The 14,506-nt window shown below is 37.4% G+C and overlaps 1 protein-coding gene across 1 annotated transcript; it reads right to left on the reverse strand.

Moving 5' to 3' along the window:
• Positions 1-3,018: 3,018 nt before the first annotated feature.
• LOC100020393 (olfactory receptor 52J3-like) lies at positions 3,019-3,954 on the reverse strand. The gene has a single exon (XM_007491134.2). The coding sequence runs from the start codon at positions 3,952-3,954 to the stop codon at positions 3,019-3,021; it is 936 nt and encodes a 311-aa protein (XP_007491196.1).
• Between the last annotated feature and the right edge of the window lie 10,552 nt (positions 3,955-14,506).

The following is a 14,506-nucleotide window of genomic DNA, read 5'->3' on the forward strand; positions in this document are numbered from 1 at the left end:
AGATCTCTTGGTGTAGTTTCTGGGGGAGGGTTGTTGGGGGTTTGAGCTTCCCTGGCCTCTGGAGGCTTTTGATTGGCTTAAAGTCCAGCAGTCAATGAGGATGGGTGGGGAGCCTGGGCTTCCCTGCGTTCTGGAGACTTTTGATGGGATTGTGTTCAGCTTAGTTGGGCTGGGTTTACTCTGGGTTTTAAACTTCCTGGATGGCTTGAGCAAATATGGAGGATCTCCAAAGCTATGGCCAGGCTGCCAGGTCTATGCTCCTTCTAGGCTGCCATCTTGACTCCACCTCTAGGTTTCTGTTTTTTTCAGAAGACCCTGCTCTCTAAGGGGGAAGGGGTTGTGGCCTCCCTGGGCTCTGAGGGCTCCTGATGGGATTATGTTCAGCTGGTTTAGACTGAATGAGCCCTGAAGCAAAACACCTCCTCCTCCACAATCTGTGTTGAATTCCCGGAGACTGGCCCAGGTTGCTTTCAAGATAAGCCCTTCACCGGCCCTGTTTCTGTTCTTTCAGAAACTCTGAGGGCTCCTGATGGGATTAGGTTCAGCTGGTGCCCTAAAGCTGGAACCTCCCTTGAGACTCAGATGGAAGGACCCAGCCAGGGGGTTACAGGCTTCCCCCTTCTCTCTATGTTTCCCTGCCGTCTGTGTTGGGTGCCCTGGAGACTGGCTCAGGTTGCTTTCAAGGTGAGTCCTTCAAAATAGCCAGTCCTGAGGCCCTTTTACCGGCCCTGAGGTTCTGGCTGCTGCCGTGGGATCAGCACTCTGGGTTGGTGGGGGGAGATGGATCCTAGGGCCTTCCTTCTGACTACCCCTTAGATCCAAGTGATCTAGGGTTCTGGATTTTGGGGGGCCGTACCTTTTGATCCAGGTCCAGGAGGAGGGTTCCCCGGGTCTGTCCTGTTGTTCAGCTTGAATTTCAGTGTCCTGGGAGCACTCAGTTTGCGATTGGTAAGGAAGGGTTTCCAAGGTCTGAACTTTCGCTGCTTCTAAGTCACCATCTTGACTGGAAGGAATTGCTTTTTAGCCTTCTTTTCTTTCACATAAACACATCATCTCCCAAATAACCTGCAAGCATTTTCACAAGGAACTTCTAGAGAAAAACTTGCCCACCTTTATTATCAAAGCCAAGAGAAAAGCACTAATAAGAGGAAATCATTTTCATCACATGGATTCAAAATATGCTGGAACGTGGGAATTGTTGGATTGGAATCTGAGAACTTGGGCATGAAATTCAGATTTGGCAGCTTGGTAGATGTTAGATGAGTTCTTGTGTGTGTATCTTTTAAAAGAGGAGTTGGAAGAGATTAGATTCCCTCTATATTACCTTCTAATCTTAAATCTATGGTTCTATGACTTCTTTATTATACAAAGATTTGAGATAGCCCTGAGAAATTCAGGGTCCCTGATTGTTCTGTTACTTAGTGGATAAAGCCTTAGTGATTCCCCAAGACACAAAAAAAGTCCCTTGACTTAGAGTTCTGAGAAGTCAGATGAAATTTGAATCCAGCTCTTCTTGAGTTCAAGACCAATTCATAGCCATTTCACAGTGTTTTCTCTTATGTCCAATATTGCTGGTCTCTCTTAATCAAATAAATTCTCACAAGGGGCATTACTTGAGCTGAGAAACTCACACTTTCATGCATGTTATCCAGGATACATCCAAATCTATATCAATCTACTTTCTCCAAAAGCATATTTCTATCATCATTGCTGTAGCAAACATCTGGTGAATTTGATCCTCACCTTAACTATTTCCTAGCTGCGAGATTACAGGTAAAGTAAACCTCTCAGAGGTTCAGTTGCCTCATTATAAAAGGCAGATAGTGGTTTCACTAGCTACCTCACAGGGTTGTTATGAGGAAAATATTTTTCAATCCTTTAAATGCTATTTGAGTGAATTATTGTATACAATTGGGGTCACAATATATAATCTTGCTTCATCCCTTATTTTAGTGGGGAAAGTGCTAAGGCTCTTGGTTCCCTTAACTGGAATTATCATAGACAACATCAAAGCCAGAAAGGCTTTGGGGGCTAATTAAATAATTTCTATAGTGCTAAGAAGAGAAATACTTGCAATAATATATGTTCAGTGTTTCCTTTGTTTTGCCTAGTGTATTAGCCCCTAGGTAAAGCAGTGAACAATACTGAATAATACTGAAGTCAGGAAGCCCTAAGATACTTTCTAACAGTGTGATCCTGGAAAACCACTGTCTTCAAGATAAAAAGAAGACTCTGAGCCCCCTGTGGTTAACAGTGTTGAGGATGTTAAAATAAATGCACCAGGAGGGGCATAGTATGTGACAAACTACATATAGCACACCTAGGCCTCCTATGCAGTATTTTGTCCTGCTATAGAGTATCGTTAACCAAGATGAACAGAAACACCTGTCATAACATATTAAATCCAAGTTTCCTGAAATGCCAGAGATAAAGGGGTTTCATCTATATCTAAGCCAAAATTTTCTCCAAAGAGTTTCCAAATGAGCTCTGACAGAAGTCCTTTATGGATAGGAAACTCATTTATTTAATGAAATAATTGACTATATATATATATTTGATAGTTCTAATTTTTAGGAAGTTTTTCTATGAAAACAGGCTGGAATCTGCTTCTGTATTACTTCCATACACTTTATCCTTTAAAATCAGCTCAGTCTGATATAATATCCATTAAACTGCCTCTATGATGTTCCCTTTTCCTGCCACCTAGAGTGTCACATTTTGTTCCTGTCAAAATATTAAACATGTTAAAATGGAAAGGGTGTAGTCATGATTTCCCAAAACACTCCCTGACTAGATGAATCCCAGCCCTTTGTACCTCAAAATATGTCAATATCTGGGTGACTGATCTTCAAAAACTTCCCCCCCAAAAGGCAAGAAAGGTCTTAGGTTTTTATTTATACTTGACTCTTTAGCTCAATATGATAAAATAAAATAAAATCACTCTTTCAAGGAACTGGAACACACTGAAAACTCATTTGATAGTGCCTTATTCCCTAAGCATTAGAGAGGTGGTAATGTTTATTTGCCAGTGAAGGTTCTGAGCACCCGTTCTCTGATTTGCTTGGTCCTAACTCCATAGATGACGGGGTTGAGTGCTGGTGGGATGACCACATAGAGGTTGGCAACAAGAATATGAACATATCTGGGAATGTGGCGACCAAATCGGTGAGTGAGAAAAGAGAAGAGGGAGGGTGTATAAAAGACACACATGACTCCTACATGGGAACTGCAAGTACTCAGCGCCTTGCGCCGAGCATCCTGCGAAGGGAGGCGGAAGACTGCGCGTAGGATGTAGGAATAAGAGATGCCAATCAGAAGCAAATCCAAAACAAGGAATGAGGCCACAAAGAGTCCATAGATGGCATTGATGCGGATGTTGGCACAAGCTAGCTTGGCAATACCCATGTGTTCACAGTAGGCATGAGCAATGACACGAGTCTGACAGAAGGGCAGGCGATAGGTTAGGTATATGATAGGCAACATGAGCAGGACAGGGCGTAGGACAATGGCCACCCCGATACCTGCCAGCACATTGGTTGTCAGAATGGTTGTATAGTGAAGTGGGGCACAAATGGCCACATAACGGTCAAAGGCCATGGCTAACAGGACAGCGGACTCCATACCTGTGAAGGTATGAATAAGAAACATCTGGGCTAAACAGGCTCCAAAGCTGATCTCATGGGCCTCAAACCAGAAGATGCCTAGCATCCGGGGCACAGAAGATGTGGACAAGGCCAGGTCGATAGCAGATAGGATGGCCAGGAAATAGAACATGGGATCACGGAGCGTCCTTTCAGCCCAAATCACTAGCAAGATGGTGATGTTGCCCAGCAGAGCCACGATGTAGACAGAGCAGAAAGGCAGGGAGAGCCAGGCATGAATATCCTCCAACCCTGGAATGCCCAGGAGGATAAAGGTGGCTGGGTGGAATGGAGTTGCATTACGCTGTGACATCCTACCACAGGCTGAAAGATAAGAAGAATCTTCCCCTCCTTGGAAAGAAACAAACAAAGAGGTGTTTGTGTAAATAATAAAGTCAGGGGGTTAACACACAGAGCAACTGAGGCCAAGTTAGTAGGTGTGCTCCCTTGGTGAGCCTGTTAGACCTTTCTATCAAATTAATCCTCTTAACCTGATAATAGTTTCACCTTACTCCCAGACTTATCCCTATCTCTAGTTAAAGATGGAAAACTATGACCTTAACCATATTTTGGACAAAGATGGAGCTACCCTTCAAATGATGGAGTTCTCAACCTGACTTCAAAATGAATAATGATCCTGACTTGAGAATTATTCTTCAAAAATTCCAGTCACAGAGGAAATTTTAACATTTGTCAGCTATATCAGAATATGTTAGTTACTGAGCAAGGGTATAGCTGGTTCAATTTCATCCATACCAAGTACAAAACCATTGTGGACACATCCAAAAGCAGTCATGATGCCTTTACAGGGTCAAATGTTGGTTCCTGTGGATGTATTCCACTCTATAGAAGCAGCTGGGTGGCACAGTGTTGAACCTCAAGTCAGGAATTCTTGGCTACAGATACAGTCTTGTACACCGAATAGCTTTTTGCCTTTGGGCAAGAAACTTAACCACTTTCTGTCTCAGTTTTTTCTACTTTAAAATGGGGACAATAACACCTCCTTTGAGAATTGTTGTAAAGATCATACAAGATGACATTCTTAAACTATTTATTATTGTTTGCAGCACATAGTAGGTGTTTAGTCCTGCCTATTTTCTTCCTTCCCATGAAACTTAACAAATTACAGAAATGCTTTCAACCTAAGGTTCATAATTTCTAAAATAGGGATAATAATAGCACATCCATCACAATATTGCTGTGAGAAGAAATAAAATGCTTTGCAAACCTCAAAATGTTATATAAATGCTAGCCATACTACAACAGTTGAACCCTTATCTTGGAGAAAGTTGTCCTGAGATCAAAACTTCCAGCCAGCCTATTTGGAGCTATGTAAATATAGAAAAGTCTTTTGGTCTCTCTTTTTATAAGAGTAATACTTATAGGATCTGCTTCAAAAGGATTTCACAAGAGACAGCTTTATAAACTTGAAACACAATGAATAAACTAGGATTATTGAGGTAAACAATTAGAACATGATTACAAAGGTAATATGTGTTAGGGAGAGGTCTTGAACTAAGTTTTTCTGACTGTGAGGCTGACTTTATCCAGTATATCAGTTATCTCTCAAAATTCTATGGGAATGTGTGCTATTACTGTGTTCTAGGTAGCTGTGAATTTAAGTAGCTACAGTATGATAGGTAGATAGTCATTTGAGAAAGAAAAAAGGATAAGTGAGTGCTCATTTGAAGCAAAGAGGAGTCACTTCTTTTCCTGAGAAACAATGAACAAATATTTGGTGAATGTCTAATTTGGATGGAATATGAATCTTACTTGAATGTGGGATTTAGAAGATTAGGAGCAGAATTCAGGTGTCTCAGGAAGGTGTTGTCATAGAGTGGAAATACCATGGTCTTGGAATCCAAAGTCCAATATTCAAGTCCTGGGTCTCTCTACATCTTAACTGTGATTTTAGGCAATTTATTTAGCCCTTCACAACCTTTATTTCTTCATGTATAAAATGAGGATCATAATGCTTACAGATACTTCACTCTGAGGAAAGTTTATGAGAAAATGTTTCATAATCACAAAGAACTATGGAAATATGAGTAATTGTTATTATTGTTAAGGTCATCATCATCTTGAGTACATTGAATTATAAACTGCATGAATAAAAGATGGAGAAGACTACATGCCTGAAGTGTCAATAAAGGAGACTTCAGGGTTTTTATCAGTTAAACTAGATAAACTGAATGTTTTCTTCTGACCTTGGCCAATCCCCGAAGAATAGGTGCTATAAACTTCTTTCCTTGTAAGAGATTATACATTTTGTTTTCTCTTTACACAGATATCAAGAGAGTGTGATTTTGCAAAGAGAGGGATATATGCTAAATTAATAGAATTTCATTCCAGACACGATTTAAGAGATAAAATAGTTCAATCTCCTCATTTTGAAATCAAGGAAAAAAGAGTGACTTAAACAAGTTCCTTTAAGTAATCAGATACAGAGTTTGGATTTGAATCCAGGTGAACTGATTCTGATCTTTGAGTCCCTGGTATCAGGAAGAACCATGAAGGATTCATGGATAGGAATAATGTCTTGGAGCCCTGAAACTTTCCCCTCCACCAGAGAAATCTTATAGTCCAGATCCTCATCAGGGACCACAGGGTTTTATCTTCCTCTATAGTTTGGCATTGTGAGTTTAAAGGTTCAGATAAGTTTCCTAATGAAGAAGTTTATTAAATAAATTAAATTTAGATTTAAATATTAAGCGCAATCCCATCCGTTTTTCAGATGAGGAAACTAACAACATAGGAACTAACATGCCCAAGATACAGGCACCATTAGAGCTAGAATTCAAACCCACATTGCTTAACACCAGATTCAGCACTCTTTCCACTAGACCACATTGCTTTTATTTGGATAAAAAAGTGTCTTCCTCCCCTTAAATATTCTCAGGGTCATCTTCATTCTTAATCTGATTTCTGTGCTATGAGCCACCAGAAGAGGACTTTGGGAATAGAGCCTGAAACTAGGTAAAGGCAGAGAGGTACCCTTGACATACCTCTGTCAGATGGAAGAGAAAAACATAAAGTATACATCCATGTACACATACATGTTTCAAACACACATTTAGATATCACCATATATAAAGAGATATTTGACGAGATTCTCACTTAGGCATACAATGAGAACTACCTAAATGCAAATGCAGGCATGTAGTCATGCATCTTCATTTCCCACAAATATACACAGTCCATACAGATTTATACACAGATCCTAATTCAAAAGCTCATGGATGTAGACTCTTACAAAGACAAAGATCTTGATATTGCTACAGTCACAGACCCTCAAACACTTGTGTTCTAGAATAAATAGTTGTTCACCTACATACTCACATATTCACATAGAAGCATGTTTAAAAAATATCTTACCTTCTCTTTTAGGATTAATACTTAGTGTTCGTTCCAAGGCAGAGGAGTGCTAAAGGCTAGGCAACTGAGTTTAAGTGACTTGCCCAGGGTCACACAGCTAGGAAGTGTCAGATCTGATTTGAACCCAACATAACTATAGATATAGATATAAATATAGATATAGATCCACAAAGCTGTTCCAAAAACATCTATTCAGATGCTTACAAATAGATCCCCAGAAATATAAATGATCACTTAGATATAGACACAAATCCAAACATGCACCTACACAAAAGCAGATAGTTGGCATATGGAATTAAGCGCAAGAAAACCTGATTTCAATTCTCTCTCTAATACTTATTAGTTATAGAACATTGACCAAGTCATTTAAGTTATTTTTACTTCAGTTGACTTAATCTACAAATGGAGATTGAACCAATCTCACAGGGTTGTTCTGAGGTTCAAATGAGATAATAAATTAAAAACATTTTGCACACTTTAAAGCACTATATACCTTAATATATTTCAGTGAGTAAACAAACATTTCTTTAAAAAAATAACTCAGTATTATAGACCATTAGACATTCAGCTAGTTGGGTAAGGAACTTGATCTTAGAACCATGGAAAACCTGAGTTCAAGTTCCACACCAGACACTACAACTAGCAGTGTTATTCTGAGTAAGTCATTTAGAAAGTCTTTCTTTGTCTCAGTTTCCTCCTTTGTAGAATTGGGATGAGACTAGTATGAACCTTCAAGGGCTGTTGTGAACATAAAAGATCATTTTTATAAAGTACTTTGCAACACTTAAAATACTATGAAAATGCTAGGTATTATTAAGACACACTGATAAATGTTCATATTCTTTACAAATCTTCTTAGGGGATATTAAAATCAGACTTTTGAGGAGGACAAAGGAAGAGATATCCAGAGAGATGGACAGGCGGGGCAGAAAGAAACACACAGAGAGAAACGAATACTCAAACGCTATTATTTCAGAAAAAAATGATAGGACTGGAAGAAGTACTATCCTTTACAGGCATGTCACTAATGAGTAAAAACCCAGTCAATCACATGTACCATTTTCCTTGATACTGGAAGTTGGAATCTGAAGGCTGAAGGGTATTACCTCTTAGAATTCTGCCTCCTTGATGCCTTTTATAGATTCTGAGAGCAGCCTGGTGAATTTGGGAATTCTCTTGCTTGAATGAGCATTGCTCCTAACATCAATCCTTTCTTCATCAATTTTCTCCATTTCCCTCCCATCTGTCTTTCATGGGAATAGGGTCTGTTGGCTAATCTTGAGCTTTTGCCCTTTTCTAAACATTTAGTAAATATTTTAGATCATCAAAGATTTTTACCAGAATTTTTTTTGTTTGTTTCATAGAAAGTTGTGCAATGGCTTTGTCCCAAGATAAGAGAGACCTTCCGATTCCAACCAAAACACCTCCCATTGCATTTTTCAAGAATGTCTCAAATCATGTACAACAAAGAAATTGAATCATAGGTTTAGAACTAGAAGGAACTTTAGAGGAAATCTAGTCCACTCACCAGAGAATTAGGAGTCTTTAGCCCAGGCAAGGAAGAGAGGTTTTTATATAAGGGCCTCAGACTCCTCAGAGGTTTATAAAAAATGTACATCCTTGCAAGTTCCCTGAACTCACCTGGGACTACACACAACTTTTACACAAAGGATGAGTAGAGCTAAGGAAGATTTAGGTATATATGTAAACAAATAAATTAGAGTCAGAAAGAGGAACACTGCATTATACACTTGTGTATATATATATATATATATATATATATATATATATATGTAAGAGTATACCACAGAGATTGCATAGAAAACAGAGTTCTTTATATGGAGAAGGGAATGTCTAGGTTCATTTCTTCAGATATTTAATAGCGTTTGGTGCTTAGCAAATCACTCAGTCTTTTAACTTCATTTTTCTCTTTTGGAAAATAGGACTAATAATGGAAATTCCAATAAAGCATTACTGTAAAGATAAGACGAAATAGTTTTAAGTGCTTTGTAAACCTCAAAGTGATAGCTAGTTGGTGCAGTAGATAAAGCACTGTATCTGAAATCAGGAAGATCTACATTAAAAGAGTCTCAGACACTTTCTACTTGTGTGACGCTAAATTAAAATCATTAAACTTTTGTATGCCTCTTTTTCATCCATTGTAAAGTAGGGATAGTAATAGTATTTATCTTCATCTGCAAAGATTGATTGAGATGAGATAATATTCGTAAAGATGTAGCAAATGTCTAGAACATAGGATTCCTTCCTTTTGACCCCCCATATTTGCTGTTGCTGCTGCTGCTACTACTACATACTACCTACTACTACTATTACAACTACTACTTCTACTAATATTATTATTAGTACTATTGCTGCTGCTACTGATCTAGCTACTGTTACTACTATTGCAATGATTATACCTAATGAACATCACACACCCCTTTTTTTCCCTCCAGGATAAAATACAACAACTTTTATTTTGGAATCTAAACCTTCATAATTAGTCATTAGTCTATCTTTTTTAATTATTCATTTTGTAAATTAAATTTTATTTACTTTTATAAAAAATATACTTTTCACCCCCTCTCACGATCTGCCCAATGAGAAAAAAAAAAGAGAGAGAGCAAAACTTCTGTTATAACAATGTCTCATAAAACAAAATACATTCCTATGTTGCCAAGTTGGTCTTTCTCCTCATTTATTCTCTTTTCCAGTCAAAGTAATGCACAGGATATTATATTTTTCTCCTCTGTGTTTTTGCATGGGCACATACTCATCTCCTTATGAACATATCTCAAATGGCAATGCAATAAGAGACTTTCCTGATGTACCCAGTTGTTTGACGGCCTCCTCATTATATTTTTAATGATATTTGCAAATATTTATTTATTCATAAACATGTCATGCCCCATCTAGTAGAAAGTAAGCCTCTGTATCCCTGACAACCAATCTACCACCTTGTTTTTTGTAGGCACTCAATAAGTATTTGTTTATTTGAATAGTTATATGCATATGTGCACACACAAACATTCCAGAACAAAGAAAGCAAAGCTAACACCTATAAACACACAGATATACACACTTTGAATACTCAGTGCTCTGCCTGAACTGAAAGTCAAGACATATGATTTAGCTCTTAGCTAGACCATGATGTCACTGTGTAATTTGTGGAGTCGTTTTGTTTCTCTAAGATTCAGCTGCAGCACTTGTAAAATGAGATGTTGATCTAGATCAGGCGTTAGTAAACATTTTGTTGTTTCAGAGAACCTTTTGGTAGTCTGGTGAAATCCATGGACTGATATTTTGTTTCCAACATTCATTATTGACTGAAATATTCAATTCATTTGAAGTTAAGTGAAAAGAAAGAGGTAATGCTCCCCACACCCCACCCTCCCATTCACAGGTACCCTACATTTTAACTATGGATACTTTAGAGATCTGTTAAAGTGCTCGGTTAACTTCAAAGTGACCGCTAGGTGGCACAGCAGATAAAGCACTAGCTAGATCTGAATTCCGAAAGACAAGTTCAAGCACAGCATCAAACATTTATTACTTGTGTCACCCTAATCAAATCATTTAATCTTTGTCTGCCTCATTTTCCTGACTGTAAAATAGGCATACAACAATACTTATCTATATCTGTGAAGACTAAATATCTCAGATTAGTTACCTGAATATAAAGTTCTTTCCCCCTGAGCCTCCCATAAGTGTGAGTTGTTGTTACCATAGTTATTAGTATTACTACTATTGTTATAACTATATCTATTGTACACAGGCATAATTGTGAACATATTTGTTTTCTCTGGGATAAAATACAGAATTGTTTATTTGGAATTAAAGACTTTTATAATCTAGCAACAACCTATTTTATTTTTCCATTTAGTTTATTTTTTAAATTAAATTTTATTCTACTTTTGAAAAAATCTCTATTTAGATGTCCCTCAATTGGGGAATAGCTGAATGAATTGTGGTATATGATGGTGATGAAAACTATTGTACTACAAGGAATGATGAATAGGATGATTTCAGAGAGAATTAGAAAGATCAACGTGAACTGATGCAGCGTGATATGAGCAGAACCAGGAGAACATTATACACAGTAACTACAATATTGTGGAAAAATCAAATGCAAAAGACTTTGCTACTAACAGCTACTAGCAGACTAATGAAAAAGAATGCTACCTACTTCCAGAGAAAGAACTGCTATAGTAGAAATGCAGATGAAAACATATGAAAACATCACTTGCTTATTTGGACATATGTTTGGGGGTTTTGGTTTTATAAGATTATTCACTTACAAAAATGAATCTGGAAATATGTATTGCATGATAATACAAGTATAACCCAGAAAAAAAAGATAAATTTTATTTTTTAAATCTGCCTTTATTCCCCTTTCCATTGCCTGCCCCAATGAGAAACAAGAGAAAATAAAACTCCTATTATAAATATGTATCATCAAGCAAAATAAACACCCATGTTGTCAGTCTATTTTCCCCCTCATTCTCTCTTTGTTCCAGTCAAAATGATGAGTAAATATTCTGTTTTCTTCCTTTGTGTTTTTGTTTGCTCTCTGCTCCCATGCTTAGAATGTTCTCCCTACATGTCTCCACCCCTTAGTACATGGGTTTGGAGAGAACATGGTTAGCAAATTTTAAAAAATGGATTATTAGAATTGTATTGATATGTAAAAAATAAAGTACACACACACACACACATATATATATATATGTATATATATATATATATATATACATATTTTTTTTCTCCTCTAGGTTCATAGATCCCCTGAATAGATACTTTAGGGGTCTATGGAACATAGATTAAGAATTCTTGATCAAATTTCTTCAATATGACTTTCAAGCCTAATTTCTATGATTCTGTTATTTTAAATATGTTTAGGTGCATTTGTATTTAAACCCAGGTGTTGTGGTTGGCTTATATGCTCACAAAACACATCTATAAAAGTAGACCTACTTTGAGCATGGTTTGTCTTTGGTCAAACTATGTAGCAGTTAAAGTTTGAGCTTGGGGACACAAAACACTATCCTCCCAGGCATCTCCCTGACATGCTCATCATGCTCTTCCTGCCTCACTCTCTCACTGGTGCCTAGGATGTTGTCAATTTGAACCTATTATGAATAAAGTCATGCTTATGTGATAACAGAAGAGATCAACACTTCTAAGATCACATCTCCTTTTAAATAACCTACAAGTATTTTCAAAAGGGTCTTCTGGAGGACAACTTTCTTGTCTTTATTGTCAAGGCCAAGAGAGAAGCACTAAAAGGGAATCACAAAGGAAGGAGAGAAAGAATCCTTGTCATGGGCTCATGGGCTCATAGGATTAAAGATGAAAAAGATTTTAGAGGTCATCAAGTCCAATTCCTTCACAATACAGAAAGAAAAAAATGAGTCCTACAAAGGTTAAATGTCCAACGTCATGGAGGCAATAAGTGACAGTAACAGGACTCAAACTCAAGCCTTGTGTTACAAACACACTGAAATATGATGTCAGTCTAATGTTGAGAGCAGGAAGAACTCTTTTAACAAGTTTTCTCATGCTGAATCCCATGGGAATATTATTCAATTTAGTGGTGTTTTTCCCCCCATAAAATTAGCATATTTCTAATATCATAAATGTATATGTCAATTACAAAGTAAAATATAATTGCAGAAATTTTCTTTACTTCCAAAAGGAAATTCATTTCATCATATGTATTCAAAACTAAGCTGGGATTTGGGGACCCTAGATTTGGAATCTGAGAACATAGGTGTGAATCCAAGCTTGGTAGCTAATTAGCTATTTGCCTTTAGTTTTTTAATGTTCTCATTTTCTCTATTTTTTAAATAAGGAATTGGACTAGACTGTTTTTGTTATTGTTTTGATCCCATTTTTTTGTTTTTTCTCACAAAGATACTAAAGAATTTGGCATTTCCTTCTCTAGCTTATTTTATAGATGAGGAACCTGAGGCAAAAATGTCCTAAGTGATCTTGATTACATGGGTCGATGGAGATATGACTTAGGGATGTAGACTCTAAGTGATCACCCTAGTGCAAATATCAATAATATGGAAATAGGCTTTGATCAATGACACATGTAAAACTTACTGGAATGGCTCATTGGTTACTAGAGGGGGTGGGAGGAGGGGAGGGAAAGAACATGAATCTTGCAACAATAGAAAAATATTCTAAATTAACTAACTAAATAAAAATTTCCCCCAATCAATCAACAAGAAAAAAAAAGCCTAAGTGATTTACCCAAAATCATATAGCTAGTAAGTGTCTGAGGCCAGAGATGAATTCAGGAAATGAACACTAGGAACTCTATCTGCTGTCCCACCAAGATATTCTAAATTAGATTAGATTCTCTCTAAATTACCTTCTCATCTTAAGGCTATTTATTTTATCTTCCAGAAATACCACAGTTGGTCTATTAGTTAGTAGACACAACCTAAGTCATTGCCCAAGGTACACAGATTTTCCTTGATTTATTTAGAGTTATTCAGAGTTCAGTCAGGTGAAATTTGGACCCATCTCTTTTTGACTGCAAATCCAATTCATAACCACTATGCCAAATTTTCTCTTGTTTTCAATACTCCTAAACTCCTTTAATCAAAGGCATTCTCTCAAGGGACATTCCTATAACAAGGTACACACAGATATGATTAAATCCATTCTCTACAAGTATATATTTCTATTACCATCATTGTTGTAGCATGTTTATTTATAAGTTTAAACCACACCTTATTGTGGGAGAGCTTTAAGGTGAAACCCTGGGATCAGGACAGGTTACCCTTTGCAAGAATGAATTTGGAAGTAATGTTGACCAGCTGAGAGACAGTGTGCAGGTAGAATACTGTCTCCCCAAGGAGATGGAGTCTGGGATTTTTGTATCCCTTCAAGAACAGGGGTTACAAAATAATAAAGGGTGGGGTGGGGATGGGGTGAATCAGGAATGAGGTAATTTAGTGAGTTGGGGGTATAAGGGATGATCTGTGGAATTCCAGGGATGTTTGAATTAAGTACCACCCAATGCCTATCTCAGTAGAACTGGGAGAAGCATGTCTATGTTAATTAAAGATCTATGGGAAAATGCCTTTCCGGGATCAGAAAGGAATTTTCTGCCTCCATTTTGATCTGGAACATTTCTGGAATTTGGGGTGTCTAGGAGGAAACCTGCATTCCCATATCAAACTAAATATGGGATTATAAATAAAATACTTAACCTCTCACAGGTTCAATTACAAAAGTTAGAAAGTACTTTTGGGGGCAGCTAGTGGCTCAATGGATTGAGAGCCAGGCCTAGAGATGGAAATTCCTAGGTTTAAATCTGGCATCAGACATTTCCCAGCTGTGTGACCCTGGACAAGTCACTTAATTCCCATTGCCTAGCTCTTACTTCTCTTCTGCCTTGGAATCAATACACTGTATTAATTCTAAGACAGAGGTAAGGGCTTAAAAAAAAAAAGGAAGGAAGTACTTTCACTAGC

The sequence above is a fragment of the Monodelphis domestica genome, chromosome 4 (genome assembly GCF_027887165.1).
Source record: "Monodelphis domestica isolate mMonDom1 chromosome 4, mMonDom1.pri, whole genome shotgun sequence".
Taxonomy (NCBI): Eukaryota; Metazoa; Chordata; class Mammalia; order Didelphimorphia; family Didelphidae; genus Monodelphis; species Monodelphis domestica.

Excerpts from the sequence above, each read along its gene's own strand:
- LOC100020393 (XM_007491134.2), bottom strand. The coding sequence starts at position 3,954 with ATGTCACAGCGTAATGCAACTCCATTCCACCCAGCCACCTTTATCCTC.